Raw genomic sequence first — 27,986 nt, forward strand, 5'->3', positions numbered from 1 at the left:
AAGAAGGCAAGGCAGCGAGCGGGGTGGATCCCGCTCGCTGTTTTGCCTTCCCCTTTAGCCCCGCGCAGCATCTCCTTGCCGGGAGACGCTGCGCAGGGCTTTCCTGGCTATGGAAGAAGGCAAGGCAGCGAGCGGAGTGGATCCCGCTCGCTGTTTTGCCTTCCCCTTTAGCCCCGCGCAGCGTCTCCTTGCCGGGAGACGCTGCGCAGGGCTTTCCTGGCTAGGGAAGAAGGCAAGGCAGCGAGCGGGGTGGATCCCGCTCGCTGTTTTGCCTTCCCCTTTAGCCCCGCGCAGCGTCTCCTTGCCGGGAGACGCTGCGCAGGGCTTTCCTGGCTATGGAAGAAGGCAAGGCAGCGAGCGGAGTGGATCCCGCTCGCTGTTTTGCCTTCCCCTTTAGCCCCGCGCAGCGTCTCCTTGCCGGGAGACGCTGCGCAGGGCTTTCCTGGCTAGGGAAGAAGGCAAGGCAGCGAGCGGGGTGGATCCCGCTCGCTGTTTTGCCTTCCCCTTTAGCCCCGCGCAGCGTCTCCTTGCCGGGAGACGCTGCGCAGGGCTTTCCTGGCTAGGGAAGAAGGCAAGGCAGCGAGCGGGGTGGATCCCGCTCGCTGTTTTGCCTTCCCCTTTAGCCCCGCGCAGCGTCTCCTTGCCGGGAGACGCTGCGCAGGGCTTTCCTGGCTAGGGAAGAAGGCAAGGCAGCGAGCGGGGTGGATCCCGCTCGCTGTTTTGCCTTCCCCTTTAGCCCCGCGCAGCGTCTCCTTGCCGGGAGACGCTGCGCAGGGCTTTCCTGGCTTCTCTGGGAGGTGGGGGGATTCCCCCACCTCCCGCAAAACCAGCAGAAGCCGCGCGCACTTTAAAAGGGCTGCACGGCTTCTCCTGGCTTTCCTGGGAGGTGGGAGAAGGGACTGATGCGGCCAGTCAGTCCCTTCTCCCTCCTGTGGAAAAGCCCGCAAGAGCGCACGGAGCTTGTGTGCGGCTCTTGGGGGCTTTTCCCACCTGCCTCCCCCCCCTGCATTCGCTCCATAGGACGCACACACATTTTCCCTTGCTTTTTAGGAGGGAAAAAGTGCGTCCTATGGTGCGAAAAATACGGTATCTTCCTTAAAGCTAGTTCCTGTTTATAGTCTTCTTTTTATCAGTAATATTTTTTTCATTAATTACAGTAATAAATTGAATTGCTCATTTATGAAGCATTGCTGACTTTGATCTGTGATAGTGTAAAAGCTTTAACATCTAATACTTCAGCAGTTATTTGTGTTGAAAATGCAGTTGTGTTGAAAATGAAGCTATGCTGCATACTATAGCCACAATGTAGGAGTTTTGTCAGAAATAACTACTTTCTGACTTTCCCACATTTACTCACATTGTTACTGCTTCCATTATAACAGTTTGAATGGATTTGTGGGGTACGACTCCAAAGACACCATGTTTAATCATGTATTTAACTTGTTTGCGGCACTCAAATCAAGCTTGCGCATTGTAGTTTCTTGGGTCATTTTGAAGCCCATAAGGGACTGACTTTAAATAAACTATAGTAGTGAGAAAAACAAGCAGCCATGTCTTCTTTACTGAAATTAGGGCTGCTTATTTCTGAATTAACTATATCAGGTTGGCCCAACTTTTCATACCAGGTGGACTGCAAGAGTACTTTGACACAGAATTTGTGATTTTTAAGGAAAGGGAAGTAACATTATTGCCAGGTAACAGGGAAGGTTATATTATGGTAACTTTCCTTCATGTGAGACTGTTGGATATCATTTTTAGATTTCTGTTTTTCGTATGTTGTTGTTTAAAAGCTCAGTAAAAAACATTTTAAAAATGGAAGATTGTGAAGAGAGAAGCAACTTTTGCTTGAAAACTACTCTGTGTAAATGAGCTTATACGTCTCATCTGAGTGAATGAGAAACATTGTAATTATGCAGACTTCCGTAGTGCTAAATGGATAAGATGACCATGCAAGTTTCATAAACGTGGTAAGCCATGGGATTCACAGTAAATACATATTGCTACATATTGCAACCTCTGGTTGACAAAAGGTGTTTTTACTATGGTGTTAGGAATTGGCCCGAATAGGGAAAGAATTTAAATATCTGTTCCTCTGCTTCTGAAGATACAATATGACAATTTGCATTTTCATGTTTTGGACTGAATGATTATGCACGTTAATTATAAACAGTATATAGAAATAGGTGGCAGTTGCATGTTGAAAGCGTTGGAGGTGTTACTTCATTTTCTTTTCACTTAAGCCTTAATTGCTGAATGAGGAAAATACTTGTAAATGCCCATCTGTTGGATAAGTCCCCCCCCCCCATTTATAAACTTGAATTTTACATTTCTAAGTGAAGTTAAGCATAAATATCTTTGGCTAAGAGAACATGTATCATTGTTTAGAATTGTATTTATTTTTAGAATATACAGCCAAAAATTTTGCCTGCAGAATCTTCTCTCTGTAACTGATTGGAGAAGAAATATGTGTTATATGACCGAGCAGTGACTATTTTGAAGTCCTTTGCTGGGGATGGTGGAGACTTCATTTGACCCACATTTTAAGCAAATTGACTTAAATCACAGCCCCTGGAATAATACACTGATTGGAATATAAGTATCTTCAGGTTTTGCACTTCTTTAAATATTGCGATACAGTTCTCAGCTTTATAAAGTGTAAACATATTTTATAAATGCATGTTTTAAAATAAAATATGTTTAGAATGCATACACTGAGATTAAATACATTTTAAAATACATATTTTGGTATAGATTTTGTGGTTTAAATGTGAGGCTGGAATAAATCAATGAATCCCTACGCTTTGCTGTCCCCAAATGTGTAAGTCCTGTGTCCTAAGCAAATGACTAAACTTAAAACTTTGAAATAACATGAAATTTGGCCATTCTATTTTAGTACGTATATTTTAATTCAAATTTCATTTTGGTGGCCATGTAGATTTGGTATATTCCAGAAGGCAGTATCAAATTCACCCCCTCCTTCTTCTTTTACATAGATAACCTATGGGGGTAGATCCTGTGGTTGAACTGTGGTGGAGTTACAGCAAAATGCATGGATGCATGAACTTGTAGCCTTACACATTGCTGGGTGGGGTGGGGGAGTTGCTAACATTACCATGGCTTCCACTGCTGTTCGGAACAAAATAATCAGGGCTTTGCCTGTTCTGTGCAGTAAGTATGAGGCCTTACCTCTAAAAGTTAAATTCAGCTGAAGTTTTCTTTAGGCCCAGTGCAGACATTAGTATCTTCATCTGATAATGATAGTGTTCACATATTTTTCCTAACGCTTCCCTCTCCCTTTGTGTGTCCACCATTGATGGAATCTTCCTGGTTTCTTTAATCCACAGTTTTCTAGGAAGTTTGAACAACAAAAAAACCACCTCATTTCAAACCAGGATCTGATTCTACTTTCAGGTCTTGATCTGGGGGAAGCCTTAAAACTACTGTTTCATGGTTCAGACAACACAAGAAACTGTGGCTTCACAAACCAGGTATCTTAATGTTGAGTGTATGATGGGAGGTGGAAAGGAATAACTAGAAAGGTACAAGGCTTGTTCCTGAATTGATAAATAGTGGTTCATTGGAGTGGGATCTTTATACTGCAACTGGACCTCGATCTGCAATGCTATGTGCACTGGCACCTCGGAAGTAAATGTCTTCAGAGTAAATATACATATGATTAGGTTGTTAGTTGCATAGATTTTTATTGATTTGTTTTTGTCCTGGCATTGCTCAAATACATTGATGCAAACAGGCTTTTGATATCTGTCTCTATCTAGAAGTTTGTGTGTTATTAGAGAGAATGAAATAAACATTTCCTCCTGGGATGTGTTTCTTTTACCATCTTGCTTCTTTGATCTTAAGGATTTAAAGAACCTTATTTCTGTTATGGCACTTCTGTTGTTGCTAACATCAATAACAAAATTATTTTGGCTTCTTTTATAGGGGAAGGGTGGATTTATAAACTTTTTCCAGCACTAGTCACTGTCAGTAGTTCTTGTACAACGGCAAAAAATTTCTGTGTGTTGTGCTTTCAGAACTATTGGATAGTACTGTTTATATTCAATACAGTGGTGCCTCGCAAGACGAAATTAATTCGTTCCGCAAGTTTTTTCTTCTTGCGAGTTTTTCGTCTTGCGATGCACGTTTTCCCATAGGAATGCATTGAAAATCAATTAATGGAAACTGCCTTCAGACCAGGTCCGGGGACAGTCTGTCCCCCGACCTCTTCTGAAGGCTGGGGGGGGGGACAAGGGCTTTTCTTCCCACCGCCAGCCTTCAGAAGGCTGTTCTGAAGGCTGGCGGTGGGAAGAAAAGCCCTTCTCCCCACCTCCCGCCCCGCAAGCTCCGGGGACAGGAGGGCTTTGCTGCCGACCGCCAGCATTTTAAAAGCCTCCGCTGTCCCGGGGCGATTTTAAAATGCTGGTGGGTGGCAGCGAAAGCTCCGCTGCCCCGGGGGCTTTTAAAATGCTGGGGGTCGGCAGCGAAGGGTTCGCTGCCACCTGTCAGCATTTTAAGATTGCCCGGGACAGCAGAGAAGTCTCCGCTGCCCCGGGGGCTTTTAAAATGCTGGGGGTCGGCAGCGAAGGCTTCGCTGCCGCCCGCCAGCATTTTAAGATCGCCCGGGACAGCAGAGAAGTCTCCGCTGCCCCGGGGGCTTTTAAAATGCTGGCGGTCGGCAGCGAAGGCTTCGCTGCCGCCCGCCAGCATTTTAAGATCGCCCGGGACAGCAGAGAAGTCTCCGCTGCCCTGGGGGCTTTTAAAATGCTGGGGGTCGGCAGTGAAGGCTTTGCTGCCGCCCGCCAGCATTTTAAGATCGCCCGGGACAGCAGAGAAGTCTCCGCTGCCCCGGGAAGGCAGGCGGGGGGAGCAAAGACTTTTGCCCCCCGCCGGCCTTCAGAAGAGGTCCAGGACCTCTTCTGAAGGCCGGCGGTGGGCGAAAGTCTTTGCTCCCGACCGCCAGCATTTTAAAAGAGGTCCCCGGAAAGTCTTTGCTCCCCCCCGCCTGCCTTCAAAAGCCGTCTGGGACAGCGGAGAAAGGCGCTGCCTTTCTCCACTCTCCCGGGAAGGCAGGCAGTTCTCCGCTCTCCCGGGAAGGCAGGCAGGGGGGAGCAAAGACTTTCGCCCCCCGCCCGCCTTCAGAAGAGGTCCAGGACCTCTTCTGAAGGCGGGCGGGGGACGAAAGTCTTTGCTCCCCCCCGCCTGCCTTCAAAAGCCGTCCGCGATAGCGGGAAGCGCTTCCCTGCTATCCCGGACTGCTTTTAAAATGCTGGCGGTGGGGAGCAAAGCCTTTCGGCCCCCGCCGGCCTTCCTGGACCTCTTCTGAAGGCCGGAGGGGGGGGGAAGGCTTTGCTCCCCACCGCCAGCATTTAAAAGAGGTCCCCGGAGATTTCCCTATGGGCTTTCGTCTTGCGAAGCAAGCCCATAGGGAAATTCGTCTTGCGAAGCGCCTCCAAAACAGAAAACCCTTTCGTCTTGCGGGTTTTCCGTCTTGCGAGGCATTCGTCTTGCGGGGTACCACTGTACAGAGAATTTAGTGGGAACCACAATTTCTGCAAGCAGTTCACATCATGGCTGCAGATACTGTAGACCAGTTGTTGAGGATGGCATATACAGGATTGTGGGAATTTAATTGGCATTGATAATGATGATGAAATGGTACTTCGAAACTTCTTAAACAGAAGTGATTTATATGCAAATTCGTTACAGTAGATATGGGAATCCTTTTTCAGCCTGGGGGCCACATGCCTGTTTTAGACGCACCCAATGCAAAAAGTCGATGGGGTCATTCCCTCTCTTGTACACACACATGCATTCATACAACCCCCCCCCCCCCCACAGCACCCATTCACCCATCCTCTCTCTCACTTACCACACCACATGGAGCTTTAGCTTTTTTAAAAAAAAACATAATTGCTGGAGGGCTGTGTTATTTTCATGGAGGTTGCATCAGATGAAGAAGGGTTGACCTTTCCTTCCTCAGTTGTAACCCCCAACTTCCCAGTGCACCAATTATGGTTAAAACAGCTTTCTATGTTTCCCCCCGTTTTTGCTCCTATCTTGAGGAGAGGTCCTTTCATGATTTCCCAAAAGCTAATAACATCAACTACAATAGTGGTTTTCAAACTTTTTTCTCTGGGCCACGCTTTCAGAAAAAAAAATTTGCTCGTGCAACACCAACTTTTTTATGGATAAGAAATACATTGGAAAGCAAAAAGAAACAGCTCCTAACAGTGCTTGATTTACAACACTGGACACAATTACTTTGTAATATCCTGGGACACCCAGAAAGTATAAAGCATGAATCATTCCCAAAATATAATTATAAATGAGCCTCTTACATATGTACCTTAAGTATTTATACAAACTCAATGAGAGATGTGAGCTTGTAGCATCACTTGGTTAGGGTTGCCATATTTCAAAAAGTTAAAATCCAGACACAAAAATTGCTGAGGTTTTTTTGAGTTATTTTTTAGGAAATTCACCCCCCCAAAAAGGGCTGCCATGTGCCCAGATTTTCCTGGACATTTTAATCGCTTTCTGAGAAATCTGCCCGGACGCTATTTTTGGAGGATGAATCCCAAATGTATGGCAGCCCTGCACTTGATGTTCTTGCTCTCATTTTGAAAAGATATCTATCCATATTCTGCAAATTAAAAAACAACAACTATTTTGATACTATATGCTATATTAAATATTTCTTTGATTGTCCTTCAATTTTCCCGCCACACTTGCCATCCCCTCCTGCCACACCATTGTGGCTTGCCACACTCTTTGACAACCACTGAACTGCAAAGAATTCTGAAATCAATTCTAGCTTGTTCATTGTATCATCAGCTTATTGTCATCAACTTACTGATTTAAATTGAGAGTCAAATAATCTTCACATAGCCTATTACTGAATATCGATCTGTATCCAGTTAGCTATTGTGTAAATACTTTGGAGAACAAAATTTGCTCACCTATCTACCTTTTCTTTATTTTCTAACAAAGTCAGCAGTATATCATCTACAAATACTGCTTTCTTATTTATTTTTAGAAATAAATTGTATTGGTGGTGAACAATATGTCCTGCTGTGTTACTCATCAAAGGTAATTCGTTCAGTTGCAATCTGTTACCTATATTCACAGTTAATTTTAGGTGTGTTTTTTCTTGATAGATACAGAATGGAAGGACTTTAAGTGAAAGACAAATTCTGCTTCATTATGGAGACAACTAGCTTTGAAGGGGAGCCGGATAGAACTTCGGTAAGTAATTTTGTACATAGTGACTGGCAATGGTTAAATCTTAAACAAAGGGCATTTCCTCAGACAGCCATCTAGCTTCACAACCAACTAATACTGCAATCCTAAACATGTCTACTCAGAAGTAATTCCATTGAGTTCAGGGGGACTTAATCACAGGTAAGTGGTAATAGGAGTGCCCCTTCACTTTTACAATAAACATCAACAATTTTCCCCACTGGGAAGGTGTGTAAAAGAGAGTTACTTGAGGTTTGAGCACATATCGTCAGAAGAATTCCCTACCCTCAAAAAAGAAAAAAAGAGGGAAATGCTTTGATGGTTTTGTTCTTTTGGTAGTACCTAATTTAAACCACAAAAGCAGTTGAATTTTAGTAGAAAGTATAGAGTAGAGCCTTGCAGTGTTTCATAACTTGCGTGTCTACAATGTAAAAACTTCCCAACAAATTGAATATCAAATATACTTTTTATAAACTCTTGCAGTTTGCTTGCTTTTTCCCTTTTCACACTTCTGATTTAATTTAAACCAGCCGCTACCAACCTGGTGCCCTCCAGATCTCTTGGGCTAAAACTCTCATCAGCATGGCTGGGTTGGCAGGAGCTGTAGTCCCAAACTTCTGGAGGGCCCCAGGTTGGTGACAGCTGGTTTAAACTGGTCCAGTAGAAAACTCATGTTGAACCTGGTAGGAAATAAGAAATAACAGGGTTACACAAGAAGCAGAATATATAGCAACTGCAACAGGAAATGGTAGTGGTAGATAAAGAATTGTGAAAGCAACCGCCTTCCATCATGTGGTAGTTTGCAAAGATTTGGAATATTGTTAGAACAGAAAAAGCATAGAAGAAGCATAGAAGATTTCAGTGTTAAACAAAATGCCATTCTGAAAATGGGGCTGCTTTTCCTGAACTATGTGGAAGGTAAGAGTGTGAGATAACACAACCAAATTGGAATATACTTCTTAATTTCAAGCTTCGATTTAATGATATTGTGGCCAGGACAAAAAAAATCAAAGTCAAATAGATGCCATTGACTAGTGAAATTATTCATTTTTCCTGTCTCTAATGGATGTGCCTGTATTCTAGGCTCACCAGAATCAGCTTGAGATTTAGAAAAATGTTTAAATGAACAAGTGAAAGAAATAACTAAATCTCTAATTAGGTAAGCAACATGATAGAAAATGTTGAATCCCAGTTTTTGAAAAAGTCCTTTTCTTCTATATAAATTGTTATATTCAACAAGTAAACTGCTACATTGTGAGAGTTTGAAAAACTAAATTCTAGCTTATTTCCTACATAATATGAACTGTGATTTTTATATGTCAAATTGTAGTTTAGCTCTTTTAATTAGTTTGAGGCAGTACAGTATATATAGGGATTTTTTCCACGAGTACAATATAGCAGTAGCAGATCTCAGTAGACTTGTGTGTTAGCCTGTTGCTTAGGAGCTCCTTGAAAGTAATTAGCTATGCAGTGCTGAAATATTTACATACTGGCCATTACAATAATCTTGGACGATCAGCTTTTATCTGCTTCACTCAGCTTTCCCATTTCAGTGCTTCTCTTGTTGGCATTTGCTCAGTTGTACAGGCTTGTGGAGGTCTTAGTGGCTAGTTTATCCTCTGCTCTATTTTATCATGTAAGTACTGATAATATAGTTGCTCCATTGTAAGACTCATCTGAGTCATTTATGCTTAAGATGCTATTTCTGTCTTTCTCCTCCTCTTTCCTTCAAAGCGTTGCATGAGAGATGACATGTAGTTTTCACAATGAGCTTGGAAGACATTCATTTAGCAAGTGATTATTCTAGTTGATTTGGAACACTTGATCTATTGTTTCATGACAGTTTGACTTACCATTATTATTATTTAAATCCATAACTGTAAAATAAAAGTCCGTTAAAATGTGTAGCATTGCTCTCAGATGTGTTATGCTAACTTCAAACAGTCCCAAAGTGGCTCCATAACATTATCAGCGCAAACATATTCCATAATCTTGAACATTGTTTAATTGTTACCGCCAATGCAAGGCAAAAGTTCTCTTGTAGCGAGTTGTTTTTCAAACTTTTCAGTTACTGAACTTGCTTATAACCTTTTATCTGCAATATGGGACACAGTCCTGATTGTTATTTTTATTTTTGACTGTGTGCAGATCTTCCTACTTTTCTTAGCAAAAGTGTTGCTAGTTTAACCCACTTCAGAGTGGGTCATGATCCATTCCCCATGTTTTTCAAACATGGGGAGCTGCCTTATACAGCCTGACTAAGAACCACATAGCTCAGGAGTAACCAGTGTGGTGTCCTTTAGATGTTGAACTACAACTCCCCACTCCCCCAAGCCCTCACCAACAGCTGGAAGGCTACCCCTGATCTAGCTCACTGTTGTCTGCACTGACTGACAATAGCTTTCCAGATAGAGATGTTTCTCATCCCTCTCTGGAGGTTTTAGGGATTGATCCTAGGACCAAAGTACACAGTCTACCACTGAGCTATGCTAGCCCCCCACCCCACCCCACCAACTTGATTTAATATGGTACATTTTCTTTTCCTTTAGTAGAGATAACAGACAGGAATCTTTAAACAGAGAAGGAAGTATTTTAATAGATTCGAGGTAAGGTTTTTAGTTAACACCATAGTTTAAGCATAATGAATTTCAGATGCATACTGAATATTATTATTATTATTATAGTAATTAACATTCATGTCATAGTGATGTTCATTGGTTGCTTCAAAGAACATGTAAATATTCAGTCATGCAACTATATAGACAGTTGCTTATTAAGGTAGGTACGAATCAAGTTTAGACTACATAGCAGATCTTTCACTTTTAACAAAAGAACACCTCCAGAAGGATGCTATTTTAAAAATCATACATTTCTGATTTTATCATGATTTTTTTTCTTTCTCCACTAAAGTGCTGAATGACAAAGAACTGTTAGACACATGTGTTTCTGGCTTTCCCATATCTGTAAGGGCCATAAGAGACGTGTGTGATGGTCTGTGTTTCTTTTTATATTAAAAGTAACCATGGAAGAAAGACTACACTACCCTCCCTTCAGAATGTATTGTTCAAAATCTCCCACAGCTAATTTTCTTCCCTAAGGAAGAACTCCCCCTACCCCTGTACTCTACTCCCCCTCCCAGTGGAAAAGCAGCTGGGGGAGACATGTTTGATCAAGGGGAGGAGAGGCGAAAATGAAGGCCAAGCAGCTCTTCCTCTGCTTAGACTGACAGCCATTTACAGCAACTCTTGCTAACAGTTTTGATGTACTATTAGTAGTGGTTTGTGCCTGTCAGGTTTTAAATAATTTAAATGCATGGTGCAATTTTAAAACAATGCTTAATAATAACAAAGAATATTGTATAATTGTATCAGTATGTAATTTTATATCATTTAAGTGTGAACCCAAAGGCTTGTAGAATATCCCGTCTATAAGAGGAGTTCTATTCAGAGCTCTAGCTGAATGGAAATGGGAATCTTCTCATGATGTTCAGGTTGCATTCTTCATCATGCTAAGACAACATGCCGGTTTAGAGGTATACCCAGGAGAGGTTGTGTAGCAACAAATGGAAATGGGAGTTGCACAGAAAGGACATTTGGTGGTGGTGGTGGTACTGCTGCTTGGAGCAGTTGCCTCACTTTGCCTAATGTTGACTTGTCTCACTGTAGTTGAAGGAAGGGAGTATTTTTTAACCTTCATATTATTCATCAAACGTTTTTCTCACCCACTTCCCCAAGGCTGCCTATGGACTACTCCCCCACTTCACCCCCCATTTTTTGGGTTACCCTGTTTTGCTTCCAAATTGATATTCATTCAGCTACCACAGTTTGCTATTGGAAGAAACTATTATGCCTAGTTGTAATCCATATTTTTAATAATATACTTGACAATATTGTATGCATCTCCCTCATTAGAACAAGATTCCATTCTAACTCACTATATTTGATGTAGTATTATACAGTATAATTTAGTTAGCTGTTGTCAACTGAAGGTAAAGACTTGATTATAAGTTCTGCAGCTACTTTCTACTATTAATAGATTGAATGAAAGTTAAACTTCCTTTATTGTAAAAGGCATCCCTTTTACAGTGAAGTTGGTGTGTTATGTGATTGGATAAATGAAAAATAATTTTGAAAAGTATTTGTACTTCTGGAGAAATTAGTCATTCATTAACTGTAGCAAAGCTAATAATGGCCTGTTGCTAAGCACACTTGTTTTGTTTTCTCTTGTTTTTTTGGTGCTGTGTTGTTCTTAAGAAAATTAATCAGGAATGATGTGCATTTTTTATTTTTAGTTTCAAACTAACATGCTGTTTCCCTTTCTCTCTCTTGCCTTTAATTGTGGCTGCCTCCTCTGCTATATTCTCCCTCTCCATTTTTGGCCTTGCTGCTTTTGTCTGCTGTTCTGCGTACTCAATTGCACGTCACCTCAAGCATCATGATGAGATCAAAGACTGCCAGGGATCCTCAAGTAAGTAAATGATTTCTGCTACAACATGTGAAGAGCTATATTATCACATTCCCAGATCGTGACATGATTAGGTTCTTCCACTAGACACTGTCAAGTGCCGAGCTTTTAATGAATGATCAGACACAAAGTAGCAGAGGGAGGTGGAATAGCTGAACTACAGAAACTGTTCATTTGTGTGCAAGCACATGTGTGTGTACATGCGCACAAGCTTAAGTCTGCTGTGCCTTAAGAAAATAAACAAGAATGTGAAAATAGATGGGGCCTTAGGTTTTTTTTAAAGTTGGAAAACTAAATTTAAATCATTCTCAAAATGGAACACATATATATGGCTGTTGATTAGAGTATAATTTAGTCTGTACTATAGTGACTAGTAACCTTGTTCTGTTGGCGATAATCTCCCTGTTTTAATAGCAAAGTGGAAGCTAGTAGCCATCCATGTGATAGTAAACAGATAAAAGATCTTGCAAATAGATAAAGCACAGAATTGTGTTGTTCCATATTGACTTGCTGTCTTAAATATCTTTAGCTATATTTGATTAGCTATTTTTTATTTAATTATTTAAATTTACTAAGGTTCTCTTGTGGGGTTATATCTCAGTATTCTGATTTTATTATAGCAGTGCTGTTGCTTGATGAAGGAAATCTTACTCAATTAATCATCTGAGTTTTGCTTTAAATCTGCATAAGTTTGCATGTGAATAATGCAATAGTTCTGAAGAAAATTTCATTGGCTTAGTTCACATGACCCAGTAAGCCGAACTATGGCTGTGGGTCACAGATGCTTTGCTTCTTCCAGCCTTTTTTATTCGCATGTTTAGCATGCCACCGAAACCCAAGTGTGTGGTGAAGTTCTCTCCTAACTAGCCATGAACTGTAGCCAGGGTTTATTCTTGTCTACAACTCAAAATTAACAAGATGAGAGCTTAACTGTGAGCCCAGGTTTGAACACCACACTTAGCCAAACCGTGGATTAGCTCAGTGCAGTGTGGGAATAAAGAAGGACTAGAGAGAGAAGCAAAGAGGGATGAGCTCCTCTCCAGGAGCCTATGCAGTCCTGGTAAGCTCTAATTGGCTTACTGTGTAATGCAAAGAATCATGACATTTTGGGGGGGCTAAACAGTGTGTTACTTGATTTAAGCTTTTTTAAAAGTGTGCATAATGTTGCTGCTCCTATTTTGAAGAGAAAGCAGCTGAGAGGCCTTGATTCAGTAGTATGTTCCTAACCCAGTCAGGGATTCTTGCTAGAACCCAATATTGGAGAGATAAATGAAAAATATATAGGCAGCTATCAAATGTTTCTCTTGGGGCTATAAATAAGCAATATTTAGCACTACTCCTGTTGGAATACAATTAAAAGGAACTGCCTGCTAAAGTCTTCTCAGATAGCTGACACCATTCTGTTGAAGAGCTGTTCTCTTAACTAATTGTAACACACTACTATAGTGAGCAAGGTTGGCAAGCTCCTTTTTGTACTGGAAAAGTCTTGAGACATCATATGTAGAGAGTGAGATCCAAAGTTCCACACAACTAGTTCCATTGTGTGAATTTCTGTATTGAATTTGTACTTCTTAAACAGTTTAGGCACTCTGTAGTCATTTTAAAAAAGCAAAGTATATAGTTGCGGCAATCAATATATCTGCTCTTAACTGAATTTCTGCTGTGTGAACGTTGCATTTACTCAACATTCAAACACCAGTATTTTGTCACTTGTTCTCGCCCAATCCTAGCTTCTCAGTTGAGATTGCCAGGGAAGTGCTTGAATGGAATGCAGTCATAAGTGCATTGTGGGGCTCCTGTTGGATAGTGTCTAGTCACAACCAGGTGGGGGTGGGTGGGGATGAGATACAAATTTTAGCCTTGCACAGGGTGCCATATTTTCAAAGTTTGCCCTGCTCGGATGTTGCTTCAGCAGCAGTTAGTCTTAGACTGAGCCCTATATAGGAGCAGCAGTTTTGTCTCACCTGGAAGTTCCTCCTTCACTGAAAGGTGCCTCTTCAGTAAATCATGTTACTGGAATTGAAGGGTGAGAGTTTGGACTCCTATTTTTCTGGTTTATGTTAGTGTCTGGGATCTCTTCTCAGTGTCCACATTCAGTGTGTGTGACTGCAAGTTGAGAAGAGGATTTCCCTTTCTTGCCTAGCAGATTGTACCCCAAGGAATGGGGAACCTGTTAAACACCAACTCCCATCAACCCCAGCGAGCATAGCCAGTGGTCAGGTATGATGGCAGTTGTATAGTCTAGCAACATCTGAAGGCCACAGATTTCCCACCAGTGCGGTAGCTCAGCTCACTTGTTCTTTGAACACAAGTGGGTTTCAAACAACTAAAAGCTTTTATGGTTGCTTAATAACATATCCGAATGAACTCCTATCCAAGACTTTACCTCATAACTAGATACTTAATCCTTCTAGTGGGCTAAGCCTTCTCCTTTTAAGTATGAGACTAAACTAGGTGTATTTCTTATTATAATTACTGCCCACATTACGCTTATATTAAAGAATCATGGGAGTCATTCTGTAATTAAGGTGTGAGACAATCTATTAAAACCACAAATTCTGTTCCTTTTTAAAAATCAATATGACTCATATTACCCGTATGAAATTTGAAATGGAGGATTCAGGGAGGGGGGTGGGCTGCAAGCCTTTCAAAGTTCAGAATGAAAAATCAGGAATATATTTTAATTCATTTCCCTTCCCTAAAGTCTTGTGTGCTCAGTGTTATAATGTTTTTCATTTGCCACGTTGAATCAATGAAGAAAAGTGTAGTTTGTGTCATATTTACAGAGTGCCAACTGCCACTAGGGGATGCAGTGGGTTTATATTGCTGTGTTTATAACTGGGACAGGGTTTGGTAGTTTAGTAAGAAGAGAACAGCTATTTAGGACCAGCTCAAGTCAACCTAGGCAAGATAAATCTCTACTGGCCCCCTGCTTTCCCAAAGGAAAGAGGTTGAACTGAGTGGGAAGCAAAGGATAGGTGGTTGCTGTGTGTAAAAAGAGGCTGAGGAAAAGAGATTTTGCTCAGTCTCCTGGAAGAATAGGAGGCTCTGGCAAAGGGAGATCTGATGATTCTTTTTAAAATTCTGCAGATAAATCACTGGCTTAACCTGTCATGTCAGGATCTTCTCTACGGTAGAGTAGTCTTGGTAATTACGCCCTAATTATCATTGAGGGGGTAAAATCTCTGAGATGTTCTGTTTCTAAGTGCATGTGGTGAATTGCAGAATCAAATGTTCCTCCATCTGAAAAATATTTAAAACCCCATGCAACTTTCTCCCTGATACCTGCTTTTCTATGTGGATGGGATTTATTTGTAGCCTAAAATATTCAACATGCGAGTTTCCACTTGGAAGTGGTACATCTCAGATATTCTACTAACGCTTTGAGAACTAGGATGCTTTTATGCCTATGTGTGTTGGACAGCTGTATGTTGGAGTAAATTAGATATTTTGGTGGGCTTGTGGAGGATCCAGCCTGTATGGTTGTATACCTATATGGTTGAAGCCTTTGGGATTTTATATCCCAGCAAGTATTTTATATAAAATGGAGCTGACCTTCTAGGTAGTTCAGCCAGTTTGGGCAATCATTTGCCAATAAGCTCCAGCATAAACATTACAAAAAGAAAAGGAAGATGTTCCACAGAGTCTACCTCTTGGTTATTATGAGTAAAAGCCACACTGTGTTTAAATACATGCATATTCCTAAAATACTCCTAAAATAAGCAGCTAACTGAAAAGGAGCATAATAAAAAAAGTCTAAGGAACAAGATGAGCAGGTTGCGGATGAGTAAGCCAAAAGGTCTGGAAAAGAAATATCCCATAGAATTTGCTTTACCCAAACTTTTGCTTTGCATTTTGCCCTATACTTAAGAGTATGGTACATTATATGGCTTTATTTTTGGTCTTATCTCTGGTCTGTTAACCACAATAAATTTATGGTGAATATTTTAATATTGAGAGTGTGATATTTTCCAAGAGCAGAACAGAATCACTACTGATGAAAAAATGGAAGAAATTTGCACTTTCATAGTGTAGTCTCTAGAGGGCAATGTAGCAGTATTGAAAGATTTAAAAAGTGGGGGCTTTGAAGCAACATGGCATGACATTAGAATGTGCAATTCTTATTAACAAAAAGACAGCAGTATCTAAAAAATAAACAGGTATGTTTTCTTAGATTGGAAGTTGATCCTCTATAAAAGCTATACTCTTTTGGGATTGAATCTATGAATGGGTGTTATGATGTTTTGGGTATTACTTAAGCTGTTAATTAAAACGTGTACAACTCTAAGACATAACTTTTTCAATTTTTGAACATGGAAGGATCTGTCCAATTTGTTGGTACCACTATTTGGTTAGCTTTAGAAATTTAATATTGGGAATGTTTGGTCTAAAGGTTATAGGAAGATGTGGTTAATAGTATAGGTAGGACTGAAAATGCTGCACACAAAAAATTCTGAAATTGATATGGGAAGAAGTTTTATAGACCTCTGGATTGGGAAGCAGCTGTGTTCATATGGTTGTGCCTGAAATGATATTTTAAAGTTATCAGAGTGGCATGGGATGACCACATGGGGCAGCAAATCCCATTTTACTCTTAGTAACACTGGAAGACATTCATATGTCTTTACTCATGAAATGTTGTAGGGAGTGAGGAATAGCATGTCCATTTTGAAGACTAATGTGTCCACCCTGATCTTCCCGCTCTTATATCCAGTGCATCCCTTCCCTCAAATCCCACCATTTGTGTGAAGCCATTGGTGTAAGCCTCTCATTCCCATGCCATGCTGTAACTTGGCCTAAGCTCAACAACTCCGGGGCATCCTCCCCCCAAAAAGCTCAACTCTGGTAGACCACTGCCAGCTTTTTTAAATTGGAAGTAGATCGCAGTGTCTTGGGAATTGGACTGGCCTCCTATATACCCTGCCTTCGGTTTGTCCCCCTCCTTTGCTTCTCCTCGTGCATGGACGTGTACTCTGTAAAACACCGTGTGCAGTGAATAATTAATTAATAATCCTCTTTGTTTTTCAGGTGTGGTAACAAACAATGATGAAGCTCATGTTCTGAGTCCAGGAAAGATGAGCCAGCGTCAAGGAAAAGAAGGCTATCTTACTCCAACCAAAGATATACAGCAGCCATCATTTAGTCCAGGAACAGTCCATGGCCATGGTAAGAAGCATTTCATTAGATGACTGGAATGTCAAACTGGATAAAGGGTGGAATTCAACCTAGCCCTAAATAGATTGTTTCATCAGCAGAAGCATTTCTGCTTGTCTGATTGAATAATCCCCTCCTCTCCCATTGTCCCACGCTATTCTGGGAGTTCTCCCAACCTTCCAGAGCAGATCTGGGATAAGAGGAGGGAGGAAAGCTTCATTGTACCATGCTTGCATGATCTCTGTCAGAGTAAACATACTGTAGGCTGTAAGGCTGCTATTCTGTGCACACTTACCTAGGAACAAGCCTCACTGCCCAAAATAACACTTCTGAGAAAATGCTAAGGATTTGGGCTGTAAATGTTTAGCTGCTTCCAGTTGCCTCAGAACTCTTCTTTGAATTGAGGAAGAGCAATTCTACTTTTGGGGAATCTTTTCAGCTTTCTGATGCACAGATTGATAAAGAGAGAAACCTTCACTTGTGCTGTTGTGCTGCTCATTTTTTGTAGCAGAGATTATGCTTGCCAGGTTTCCAGGCCAAATGCAAGCTGAATAAACTACCAAGAAAATGGAAATATTTCAAATTTTCTAATTCCAATTACTATAGTTTTTGTTTCTTTTCAAAATCATAGTGAGATGGGTTGTAAAGCGGCATTATGACGATTTTAGAGAATATTTAGCTTGAATGTGTTTGGTGCCATTACGTGCCCTTTCTTCCTTTTATCAGTTGTCACTACTAGCCCCTATGGCTAGTTACCCGTGGCTTTTTATGGCAAGTTGTCTGTAGAATAATGTGTGTGTGCATATTGTTGTAAACTTATGCAGCCTTTTTGGGCAAAACTTGAAGAGAATGGGCAGGTAAAGCAAGCTGAATTTGGTATATAGAAAGTTGCGTTTCTTTCTTCCTGTAACATTTCAGATTACTTAGAACAGCGATAGTCAACATTGTGCTCTCCAGAGATTATTAGACTCCAACTCCCAAAAGCAGCAGCCAGCATGACCAGTAGACAGGGATGATGAGTGTTGTAGTCCAACAACATCTGGAGGGTTCCATGTTGGCATCCCTGACCTGTATTATAATTTATTTGTAGCGTTCATCATGGTTCATTATTCTTAAATAACGACAACTGTTTTGTCCCAGCAACCTGGTCTGAAACTCATTGTGTTGCTTAAGCATTTCCTGGGTGAGGACACTTCCAGTCTGTTGCCATTTTCAGGTGACCCTTCCAAGTCTACAATTCCATGATTCTTCTTTTCAAAGCTGTTTCTTTCTTCTTCACTCTGCCTTGGCACAGCCCCATCCTCACAAAAACAGAGTATCAAACAAAAATGAAATGCCTGTGAGTGATAGGTCGAAGTAGGGCTTGATATTTACTGAGCAAACCAGAACAATTTGTTTTCATGAGATGAAAATGAAATGCCTGTGTAAATATTAACATTTGAGAAGTGATCAAATTGGCTCATCACTTACATACAGACGCCTCCTTAAACTATGTCTCTGGCAGAGGTATTGATCAGTTGAGATGTAAACTATATGGTTAACATCCTTATACCATATGATACCAAAATTTAATATTACCATACTTAATTAAAGGAAATTTAGTATTCACAACATTTTGTGAAAATGTCATTCTGACATAATTTTTTAAAAAATTCATTGAAAAAATACTAATCATTGATTTTTATTCCCCCTGCTTTTGGTCCCTGGATCCTCTGGGACTGACGTAGAGCCGTAGGAAGGACACACAGCCATATACATATGGATACTCAAGTTCATATGGAGAAACGTGGTTGCTTTATTAACAGGCTCTCACAGCTTAGAGATGAAGTAAACATCTGCCAATTTTCCAGAATTGTATCCTCAATGTCATACAACTTTCCAAGTGGTACAGTCCAAGGGAAGATTACATCTATTCACCTTCCACTGCATTGTAACATTCCCAGACCCAGTGACATGTCTCATTTTTGTAACCACCCTCCCTGTGTTTCCCTCTTTAGATTGCAAATTCACTTGTGATACCAATTATGTTCTCCTACCCAAAATGGCAGGGCCCCCCTTCCCCTCTATCCACGGTACTTTCATGGGCTATCCTATAAGCTTTTTATTTGCCGCTGCTCTCAGAATAGGTCATTTTTGGATCCATGCATTATGGAAGAACTAACTTTGCTCCTCCCCACAGTAGTGGGAGCCAAAGGGGCATGCTGTGTTCTCAGAGGGTAGTTTCATTTCAGTTCCTTCAACCATGCTAAGCTTATTCTTTGGTGAAATCCATGTTTACAGATAGCAGGACAACTGGGTTTACTGAGAACAGCTGTATTGGTGTTTATGTGCTGGAAGTTTTCATTTTCTGTTACATTCCTCTCAAGAGGGTTTGGTATGTAGACACTCACAAGTGTCATTTGTGCATAGGTATTTTTGATTTGTTAAGTACAAGAAAGGCTGATCAAGTCCTCCAGGATTGTTACAGACTCTGAGGCAGTACCATACTTTTTCAAATTCAAGTATTGCTAGCTTACTGTGGAAGGAAGGCTGAATGTAGTCTTCTAAGAGAAAAATAGAGCTGATGTTCATTGGTTCTTGTTTGCAAGCTTTTTTTCCTCTGACTACTTTATTATTTTTAATCAAATCAAAGCACATGCCACATTTTAAGGGCACTTTTTCTTTAGCGCCAGCATAATCAATTCAGCACCATATTGTGAAAATGATGGATTTCCCTATCTGATAATCCAGCTGAGTCAAAACAACCTTGATCTGCATCAGAAAAAAAAATCATCAAGTGCAGGACCAAGCACTGTTCTTCAACCTTTTATGGATCACCTGAATTGAGTTTGTGATTTATAGGCCACAGTTTGAGGACATCTACATCAACTCTTGCCACTATCTGCTTTTCAGCATTGGACCTTTTGATTGCATTTAATACAACAAAAACTGATGTTTGGAACCGACTTGACACAATTCTGATTCTTCAGAACAATAAACAACTTGAAGTTAAAAGCTGGCAATGTGGATTCAACCCTGACTTATTGTTACACATGATGTGGCAATGCCAGTAGTTGCTTTCTTCTTAGAAGAGATGTGCTTTCAGATAAATCATGTGAAAACTGGTCTAAGATTCTCCTACATGAATCTCTCTCTAAAATATTGAGTGGTCTGAGGCCTTTCAGAAGCCCACAAGAGGTAGATGTTCATGCCCTGCTATAGTTAAAATGGCTAGCACTCCAATACTTGAAGAACAAATCCTCTGCATCTGCTTACCAAAGAGTAGAAGTCTTGAGTGCTGCATCCTTTTGAGTACATGGCATACCACCACCCATTGTCTCATAGGTACCTCTTCAATTCTGTGAACAGTTTTTTTCTTGTTGTAACTATTTTTGGCTCCTTTCCCCTGATAAGTGAACTCTTACTCTTCTTTCTTCCTTCCTTCCTTTCTATTGGCTTTGTTTATTTGTGTCCTGTTTGTTTTATAAAAATATTGGAAATAAATATGACAATAAACTTAAATTCTAAAATGTTAATTTCTGTTGGTCTCCTGTTTAAGTTTTTCTTAGAGATTGTGGCTGCTGAACTAACCATTTTGACCTTCTCTAATACTTTAAGTAGGCAGGAACATTCATATTGCTACTGTACAGCTGATGTCCAACATTTTAGACAACTATGTTTGTAAAATGCCTGCGTATATATAGCTATTTTTAAATTGGTAAACATTTATCAAGCTAGCAGAAAGCCAGCTCCATCTACTATATGGAAATTAAGAACAGTTTATAGTTGATTCACATGTCTTTGAATGTAGTACAATGCCTTTGAGTCGTTACATGTTGCCGCATTTTCAATCTCAACAACCTCTGTACATGCATACCTGACTGGTCTATAATGTAACACAGCAACTCATTGACTAAAGTGTATTTTGCATTCTAAGTGAAGAAAATGATTTTACTGTGAGTAGAATTGTGGATGCCAAGGGATAAGGGAACAGTCCTTTAACTGGTAGGAACAACAGACCTAAGGAATTCTTACAGTATTGTAGTTTTGGGTCAATCTGTCTAAAAGTACTATAGGGGAATGGAATGGAATGTGTTTTTTGTCAAATGTAGGTATTTGGGGAAATTTTATTTAAGGACTTTGTATGCCACCATTTCATTAAAAATATCAGGCTGTCTACACTCTAAAACATAGAAGATCAGAATTTAAAATACATGTGCAGATAATCATTCAGGTGACAGACTAATAAAAAGTAAACAACTGTAGGCACAAAACATCTCTGTTGGAACAGTGTTCCATGGACTAGCAACACTAAATGTTCTAACTGTAGTCAGTCAGTCCTTTGTAACATTGGGGACAATTAACAGTGCTCCTCCAGATGATTTCAGTGGTTTTGATGGTACACTGGACCCAATTCTTTAAGGGCTTTGTACAGGCAACTCGCAACTTACGTGGGGGGGTCTTGTTCCAGGGATAGCACATAAAGCCAAAATCACATGCAACTCAAAGATTTTCACCAGTTCCTAGAAAAGTGTGAAAACTATTTTAAATACCTTCCTTTTTCCTTTCAACTTGATGTTTTATTTCCTCAAATCCCAGAACATTGGGGCAAAGCATTGGACTAGAATATTTTTCATTTTCCTTTCAAACCATTATATCTTACTTTGATTGGGGGAGGGGGACATCCGTGTATTGTACCAGTACATGTTTCTGTGCTTGCACAGTGTAAAATCCATTTACCACTAAAATATATGAAGGTGGTATCCACACGTCCTGTGACATGTACAGTTCATAAGCTTTCTGCAGCTCTAACTATTCCATTCTTCTCAGATGGGATCCCTTTCATATACGGCTCTTTAAAAGATTGCCATCTTATGGGTTTTTTTGTTGATAATGACGGGAGTGGAACCAAGTTACAGAGTAGTCATTTAGATGCTGTGCAATACAGAATGGAGCATTTCAGACACGGCACAGCAAGGATCTTGGATTTCAGCTTTTTCTTAATTTTGTAATTAAGGTTACCAAGACCTGCACTTTAGTAGCAGTAGTACTATATATATGAATCAAATCAAATCAGGCTGCAGTTTCCCTTGCCTCACTGGGTGACAGGGCAACGCAATGGTAGATGAGAAAAAACAGTGTAAGCACATTGTAACAAAAGTCTAAACTGAGTCAAACACAAGTTTATAGAATTACACATGGTTTGGAGGAAGTAGATAGAGAAAAGTTTTTCTCATTACTCTAGAACTCCTGGACATTCAGTGAAGCTGAATGTTGGAAGATTTGGGACAGACAAAAGAAAGTACTGCATGCAGCACACTATGGAACTAGCCCCTACAGGAGGCAGTGATGGACACCAACCTAAAAGAAAATTAGACAGATTCATGGAGGAGAGGGCTATTAATAGCTGCTATCTATGATGGCTACGCTTTGCCTCCACAGTTGGAGGTAGTAATGTTACTAAATACCAGTTGCTGGAAACCACCGGAGGGGAGAATCCTGCTTGCAGGTTTCCCACAGGCATCCGGTTGGCTGCTGTGAGAACATAATGCCATTGGCTTAATCCAGCAAGCTCTTCTTACGTTCTTATACCATGCCTCATATTCTATCTAACCTCCCCTTCATGGTAAGCAAGCTCTCTGTGGGTTATTTGGGGAATTGTCTGTTTTGCTGAAACTGTCTAAACTAGTTTTAAAGTATCTACCAGAATGCATTGAGCAGAATTGTGTGTGCTGTGTCCAACCATTTTGATTGGGTATTAGCAGAGGAACCCTATGTGTTAAAAGGCATCTGAATATGCATAGAGCAGTGGCAAGGCTGCTGCTGAGATCCTGTTTTCCTCTCTATATGTATTTGTTCATCCTGGATATATAATTAGAATAGAGCTTTTTGTCTTGGCTTATTGTTCTCTTGTTGTAAAGAAAGGACCCGTCAACAAATCTTTCTTTAGGAATTTTTGGCCAGTTTGACCCATTTGAGCCTAATCTGTTGTCCTTGTAATTCAGAGGTCTTGCTTGGGATAAAATAACTGAAACCTGAGTAGTCAACAAGTGTGTGGGAGGAGCTGTGGAACAGAGCAGTTTGAGATGCAAGCTGCTTTTATAAAAAGTGCCTGAGCTGTAACCCGGTGTACAGAGAGGAACTGCTTCAGGAGAAATTTAGATTGCATTGATTCTGTCAACCTTGGGGATACTAGTTTTTGGGTTGTAAAACAGTTTGCCATTCTTGTAATATACAGTTGTTTTGTGTTTTGGATTTCCATTCATGTGAGTTGGAGACACATCTCTAAAGGCAAGTATATCTCTAAATATATTTTAAGTTGGATTGCATATTACACAGCAGTAGCTTGATAGCTACTAGCAGCTGACTTTGTTTTCCAAACAAACTCATTGCATGAGGAAGGTCACATGTTGCACATAGATGTAGGTAATGCAGATTTAATTACAGGTTTCTTTCTTATGGTAGGTTTGTTGATGTAATAAGTTTGTGTGTTGTAGTGTTTAATCATATTAACCAGAAAAGTGGCTTGACAGTAGTGGGACTAATAAGCTGACTCTCCACAACACCACCACCTCAGGATGAACACAGAGTCACAAATTGATTTTGTGAGCTGTCTTGGATATCTAACACATTCTAATATCTGTTGCTGTTACAGCAGCAAAAGGATTAATTTTGGGGGGCCGGTTTCAAAAAGCCCTTATATTTCAAGTTGAGCATATGTCAAGGTTATGTCCTATTTTGCTCTTATTTCAGCTTATGTTTATTATTTTGAAGTAGAAAATTTGCCTTTTTAACATGCAATTGAACTTTAATGTATTTCTAGATTAAAATTCATTGATAGCCAAATTAATGAGTGCGGCATATGTATAGCAATATGCCATGTTACAGTACAATTAGCGCTATATGTTAAAATAACTAGTACTGATGGAATTCAAACCCATCTGAATAGCTGTCGGGAACAGAGCACCAAATATATTTTGAAAATGAGCAATGATGTTTAATTTCAATAGTTTAAAAGCATCAGTTATTGGGAAACAACTAGGAGGAAGAGTTGTTGTACTCACGACTTGTTTGTATACTTCTAGTCAGCCGCTGTGAGAACAGAATACTGGATTAGGTAGACTTTTTATCTGTTCCAACAAGGCTCTTTAATTATTCCTGTAATAATAATAATGACTAAAATCATGCTGAATATCAAAACTGGTAATGTTCAGTAATGACCCCCTAGGGAATAATTTTTGGAAGCTGTTCTTTTAGATACAAATAAGCAATGAACCATAATATGTGAATATTATTTCTACGTAACTGAAAACCCAAAAAGTATATAAATACGTCAGAAACTCTCAACATTTTCAGCTACACTGATTTTTGTAATACTTAAAGGGAGAAACAAAAGGACAAAGAAAGATCAGTTACTTAAGCTTAGTGTTCTAGCCAAATGGTTAAAGTGATTTTTGTGGCAAAGCTCATGCCAAGAGAGTGACTTAGCAATGCTGAATACCTTTGTAATAACCTTACTTTGTATATGACACCAAAATGACTCTTCTTGTTAGGTATTCTGCATCAGTGTTGCTCACCCCCATAGCCAAGACTCTTGTTCTTGATCTTGTTAGCTACAGTCTTGTAGCGAAGAATCTCCATCAGTTCAATTTTTGTGCAAGTACCAGGCAGTGTTGGGTGGGCATTCCCAAAGCAGGACTTGCAGACATCAGGGTCTGCAGTTCCATGCCCTGATTACCTGCAAAGGCTGTTTCCCAGTCACATAACTCCTCACCCAAGTGAGTGGTGGCACTACTGTATGGGGGCTGCTTAGCTCCCATATCCTTTCAAAGTGGGCATTATAGAATCCCCCAAATTCATTGTGGTTCCCATACAGAAATGCCACTTCCACCTGCTCTGGCAAGGACATGGGGGCAGCGGGTTAGGACATGGGGGTAGGGGGAGGTGAAAGTAATGAGGGGGAGGGGAGGGAAAGTTGGAGGAGGGAAAGGAGTGACCATGATTGGTACAGTCATGATAGAGTTGATGGGGAAGATTCTGAGAGGGTTTTTTTTTGGGGGGGGGAGTTAATCTGGAGAGGGTGATCTTAAGTGGGAGGCAGTCATTTTGTGAATGGTTATGCATCAATAGCAGTGATTTTGTGGTTGTACCCTTGTCAGTTTTTCAAAATTCTGAATGTGTCCTCAGGCCCAAAAATGATTAGGGAACCCTGGTATAAGGCTTTGAAAGTAATGGCTAACACATTTTGATTATTTTCACTGATCGCCTTCTGTATTCATAGTCTTAATGACCCTGCAATCCTTACAATTTCTTTGCTCTTTGGGCTTCATTAGAATCTTGTATGGTTTTGTCTCACTGGCTGAACAATACCATCTTAATAGTGAACCTGAATTTTCAAGGTAGTAGTCACCAGAGTGGTTGAAGGGTTCCCCCTCCCCTTTTTTCTTTTACCAACAACCACTGCAAACGTTTTTTACTTGAAACAGATTATTTCTGTGCATACAATAATTGACACCCATTTGTTTTTTCCCAGTATCCTGTGCAGAAACTATACTGCTAACTGTGTTTTCTGTGGAGTTTAACCATGCCTCAGTTGCATTTTAACGAGGTTTTGGAACAGTAGCCTATTTTCTTACAGCACAATCCTAACCATGTCTACTTAAAAGTATGTCCTATTGAATTTAAGGGGGCTTACTCCCAGATAAGTGTAGTTAGGATTGCAGCCTTAAATGATCCAATGGTAAGATAACTTGTTTTTTGGTTCCTGAAACTTTGCATTGCTTAAGTCACCATGTTTCAGTATTTAAATCTTGTACTTTTACTGGAGTAAACTGGTGCACATATAAATGTAACAAATAAAATAATAATTGTTAAGTAGCTATCATTGTTGATTACCTTCTTGAATTTACCTTGGAGGAGCATCGATGGTTATTTTTGCTGCTCTGCATGCATCTCTGTCTCAAATTGCTGTTCTTCTGGCTCTTTCTTCATTTTGTCCCCTGCCAGACCACAAGATAGAGGATGCTTTATCTTTACTATTTGTAATGAAGATTTTTCAAAATACTAACCCTTTCCCTATAACATTATATTTAATTGCATTGAATAGGCAGCATATAAATGTCAAAGAATGAAATAAGTTTTGTTGTGAAAGAGTGCTGAGCCCGTTTTCTCCTCTAGAATCTTATGACTGCTGTGAGGTTCTTATGCCTTTCAATGCACCATGCATGAGTAAGAAATATGAATTAACAGAGGAAGTAGCAAAACTAATAATCAAAAAATCCCAAGAATGGATGTTTACCAAAAGCTGTGTGTTGTGGGTTATGGGAAAGAATAATAGAATATTGTTGGCACTGAAATGTGTTTCCACAGTGTAAAAAACAGTCTGCAAAGAGAACCATCATATTGACATAGGAATACGCAGTGGAAACAAATCACATTGCACTTTGTTCCTGCTGCCTTCCTGATGTAGAGAGTGCTCAGGAGGGTGGGGCAGCAAAAGAGGAAGGGGAGATAGAGATCAATAAAGAGATCAGGAAGAAGAAAAAGATAGTGAGGAAGTTAGGCCTGGGAATTTGGAGCAGGGATATAAGGAAAGGGAGAAAGATATGTAGGATTTAGAGGTAAAGCTGATTGATATAAGGCTGATGTAAAAAAGCCTAGACAATGGAAATTGATACAAGGAGGATATATGTAAAAGTTCATACCACTTTATACCTGACAAATTTATTTATTTATTTAATAAATAAATAAAAACTAAGTTTGGGCAGTAGTGTTCCACTATCAGCTTTGGCCTGGAGATTTAAAAGTGGCATATTTGTGTCTTTGATGAACTGTTTCAGACTTCAAGTGAGGGCTCACGTGATGGGAAGTTGCTCAAGTTTAAAAAACACACACACCCCTTGCCTATAGAAAGTTAGATGTTGCAAAGAAGGATCACAGTATAGCTTTGCCCCTGGTATGGTGCCTTTCTGTGTGTCAGAATTTTTTGTCATAATGGAACATTCCATCTTGCAAGTAAGTCTGTTTCTACAGCTAAAAGCAGAACATCACAGGCATGTATGTATATATCTCGGCAAAACTAGGTCCGAGTGCGAACTGCCTTTCCAAGCAGGCATGCCAAATCACCAAGTGATTAGAGACCTCTTTAAGCAGAAATAAGCTACAGTAATAGGGATTAGTATGAGTGTTCAACATGTGATGCCTGGGAGAAAATCTGTAGAAAATATTGGTGCTGTAGCATAGATGTAAAAAAACAACCAAACCACAACAACCCTCTGCTTCAGAATATTGAATCAAAATTACATTACTTAATAATGATTATGCTTTCTCACCAGATATCTTCTGATTCATGTTTATCTATAATAATAATAATAATAATAATAATAATAATAATAATAATAATAATAATAATTTATTACTTGTACCCCACCCATCTTGACTGGATTGCCCCAGCCACTCTGGGCAGCTTCCAATAGAATATAAAACATACACGATACACCAGACATGAAAAGCTTCCTGATAGAGGGCTGCCTTCAGGATATCTATTGGAGGTTGTACAATTTGTTATCTCTTTGACATCTGATAGGAGGGTATTCCATAGGGTGGGTGCCACTACCAAGAAGGTCCTCTGCCTGGTTCCCTGTAACTTCACTTCTCACAATGGGGGAACCGCCAGAAGGCCCTCGGAGCCTGGACCTAAGTGTCCGGGCTGAACCATGGGGGTGGAGACCCTGTTTTTTTGAGTAGTTAAACCATATGACAGATTTGGGGTGCACTCCTTGTTGAATGTTTACCATCCATTAGTGTTTGCATGGCTAACAAGTGTATTATAGGGTAAAAGGCACTTACCAAGAAGGGCCAGTGGCAAGAGGGAGGGGAGGGAGGGGTGCTTAATCCTCCCATACTAGGTGATTTATTTTCACAAAGTTTCTTGGTTTTCTCTCTGTTGAGTTTATTTCCAGTTTCATGGCCTGGCTGGGGAGATACAAATTTTAAATAGCCAGTTGGGGTGTGTGTGTGGATTTGTAGGGTAGAACTGGTGGATAGAGAACTAGATACTTAATACTACTGTTCCCCCACCCCACTGATTTTCTCCTTCAGGTGCCTCCCTTTCCCACTTTGGTGTTGCTATGGAAACCATTGTTTCTCTT

General features: G+C 40.2%; 1 protein-coding gene and 1 long non-coding RNA gene across 12 annotated transcripts in view; one reads left to right on the plus strand and one right to left on the minus strand.

Moving 5' to 3' along the window:
- The window catches only part of OSBPL8 (oxysterol binding protein like 8), a 73,016-nt gene that overhangs the window by 9,327 nt on the left and 35,703 nt on the right, over positions 1–27,986 (plus strand). For 2 of the 9 annotated variants that reach the window (XM_081211219.1, XM_081211223.1), the window contains exons 2-4: positions 7,158–7,245; positions 11,670–11,706; positions 16,732–16,869. In XM_081211219.1, coding sequence (XP_081067345.1) covers positions 7,204–7,245; positions 11,670–11,706; positions 16,732–16,869 — 217 coding nt within the window. In that variant the 5' untranslated portion in view covers positions 7,158–7,203. Of the gene's footprint in view, positions 1–3,437; positions 3,489–7,157; positions 7,246–9,788; positions 9,846–11,669; positions 11,707–16,731; positions 16,870–22,450; positions 22,463–22,947; positions 23,128–26,852; positions 26,965–27,986 lie in introns of those variants that run through there. The other 7 variants (XM_081211224.1, XM_081211229.1, XM_081211222.1 and 4 more) reach the window with 6 other exon arrangements.
- Positions 20,162–27,962, minus strand: LOC308596343. Of its 3 annotated transcripts, none has more exons than XR_014012467.1 (4): positions 27,685–27,962; positions 25,746–25,835; positions 21,288–21,359; positions 20,162–20,309 (listed from the first exon to the last, which is right to left on the minus strand). It is a non-coding gene; the product is annotated as an uncharacterized lncRNA (long non-coding RNA). The 3 variants fall into 3 exon arrangements; XR_014012468.1 differs by having other exon boundaries at positions 25,732–25,835; XR_014012469.1 differs by lacking the exon at positions 21,288–21,359 and having other exon boundaries at positions 20,166–20,309; positions 25,732–25,835; positions 27,685–27,960.

This window comes from Podarcis bocagei, assembly GCF_964188305.1.
Source record: "Podarcis bocagei genome assembly, chromosome: 10".
Lineage (NCBI taxonomy): Eukaryota > Metazoa > Chordata > Lepidosauria > Squamata > Lacertidae > Podarcis > Podarcis bocagei.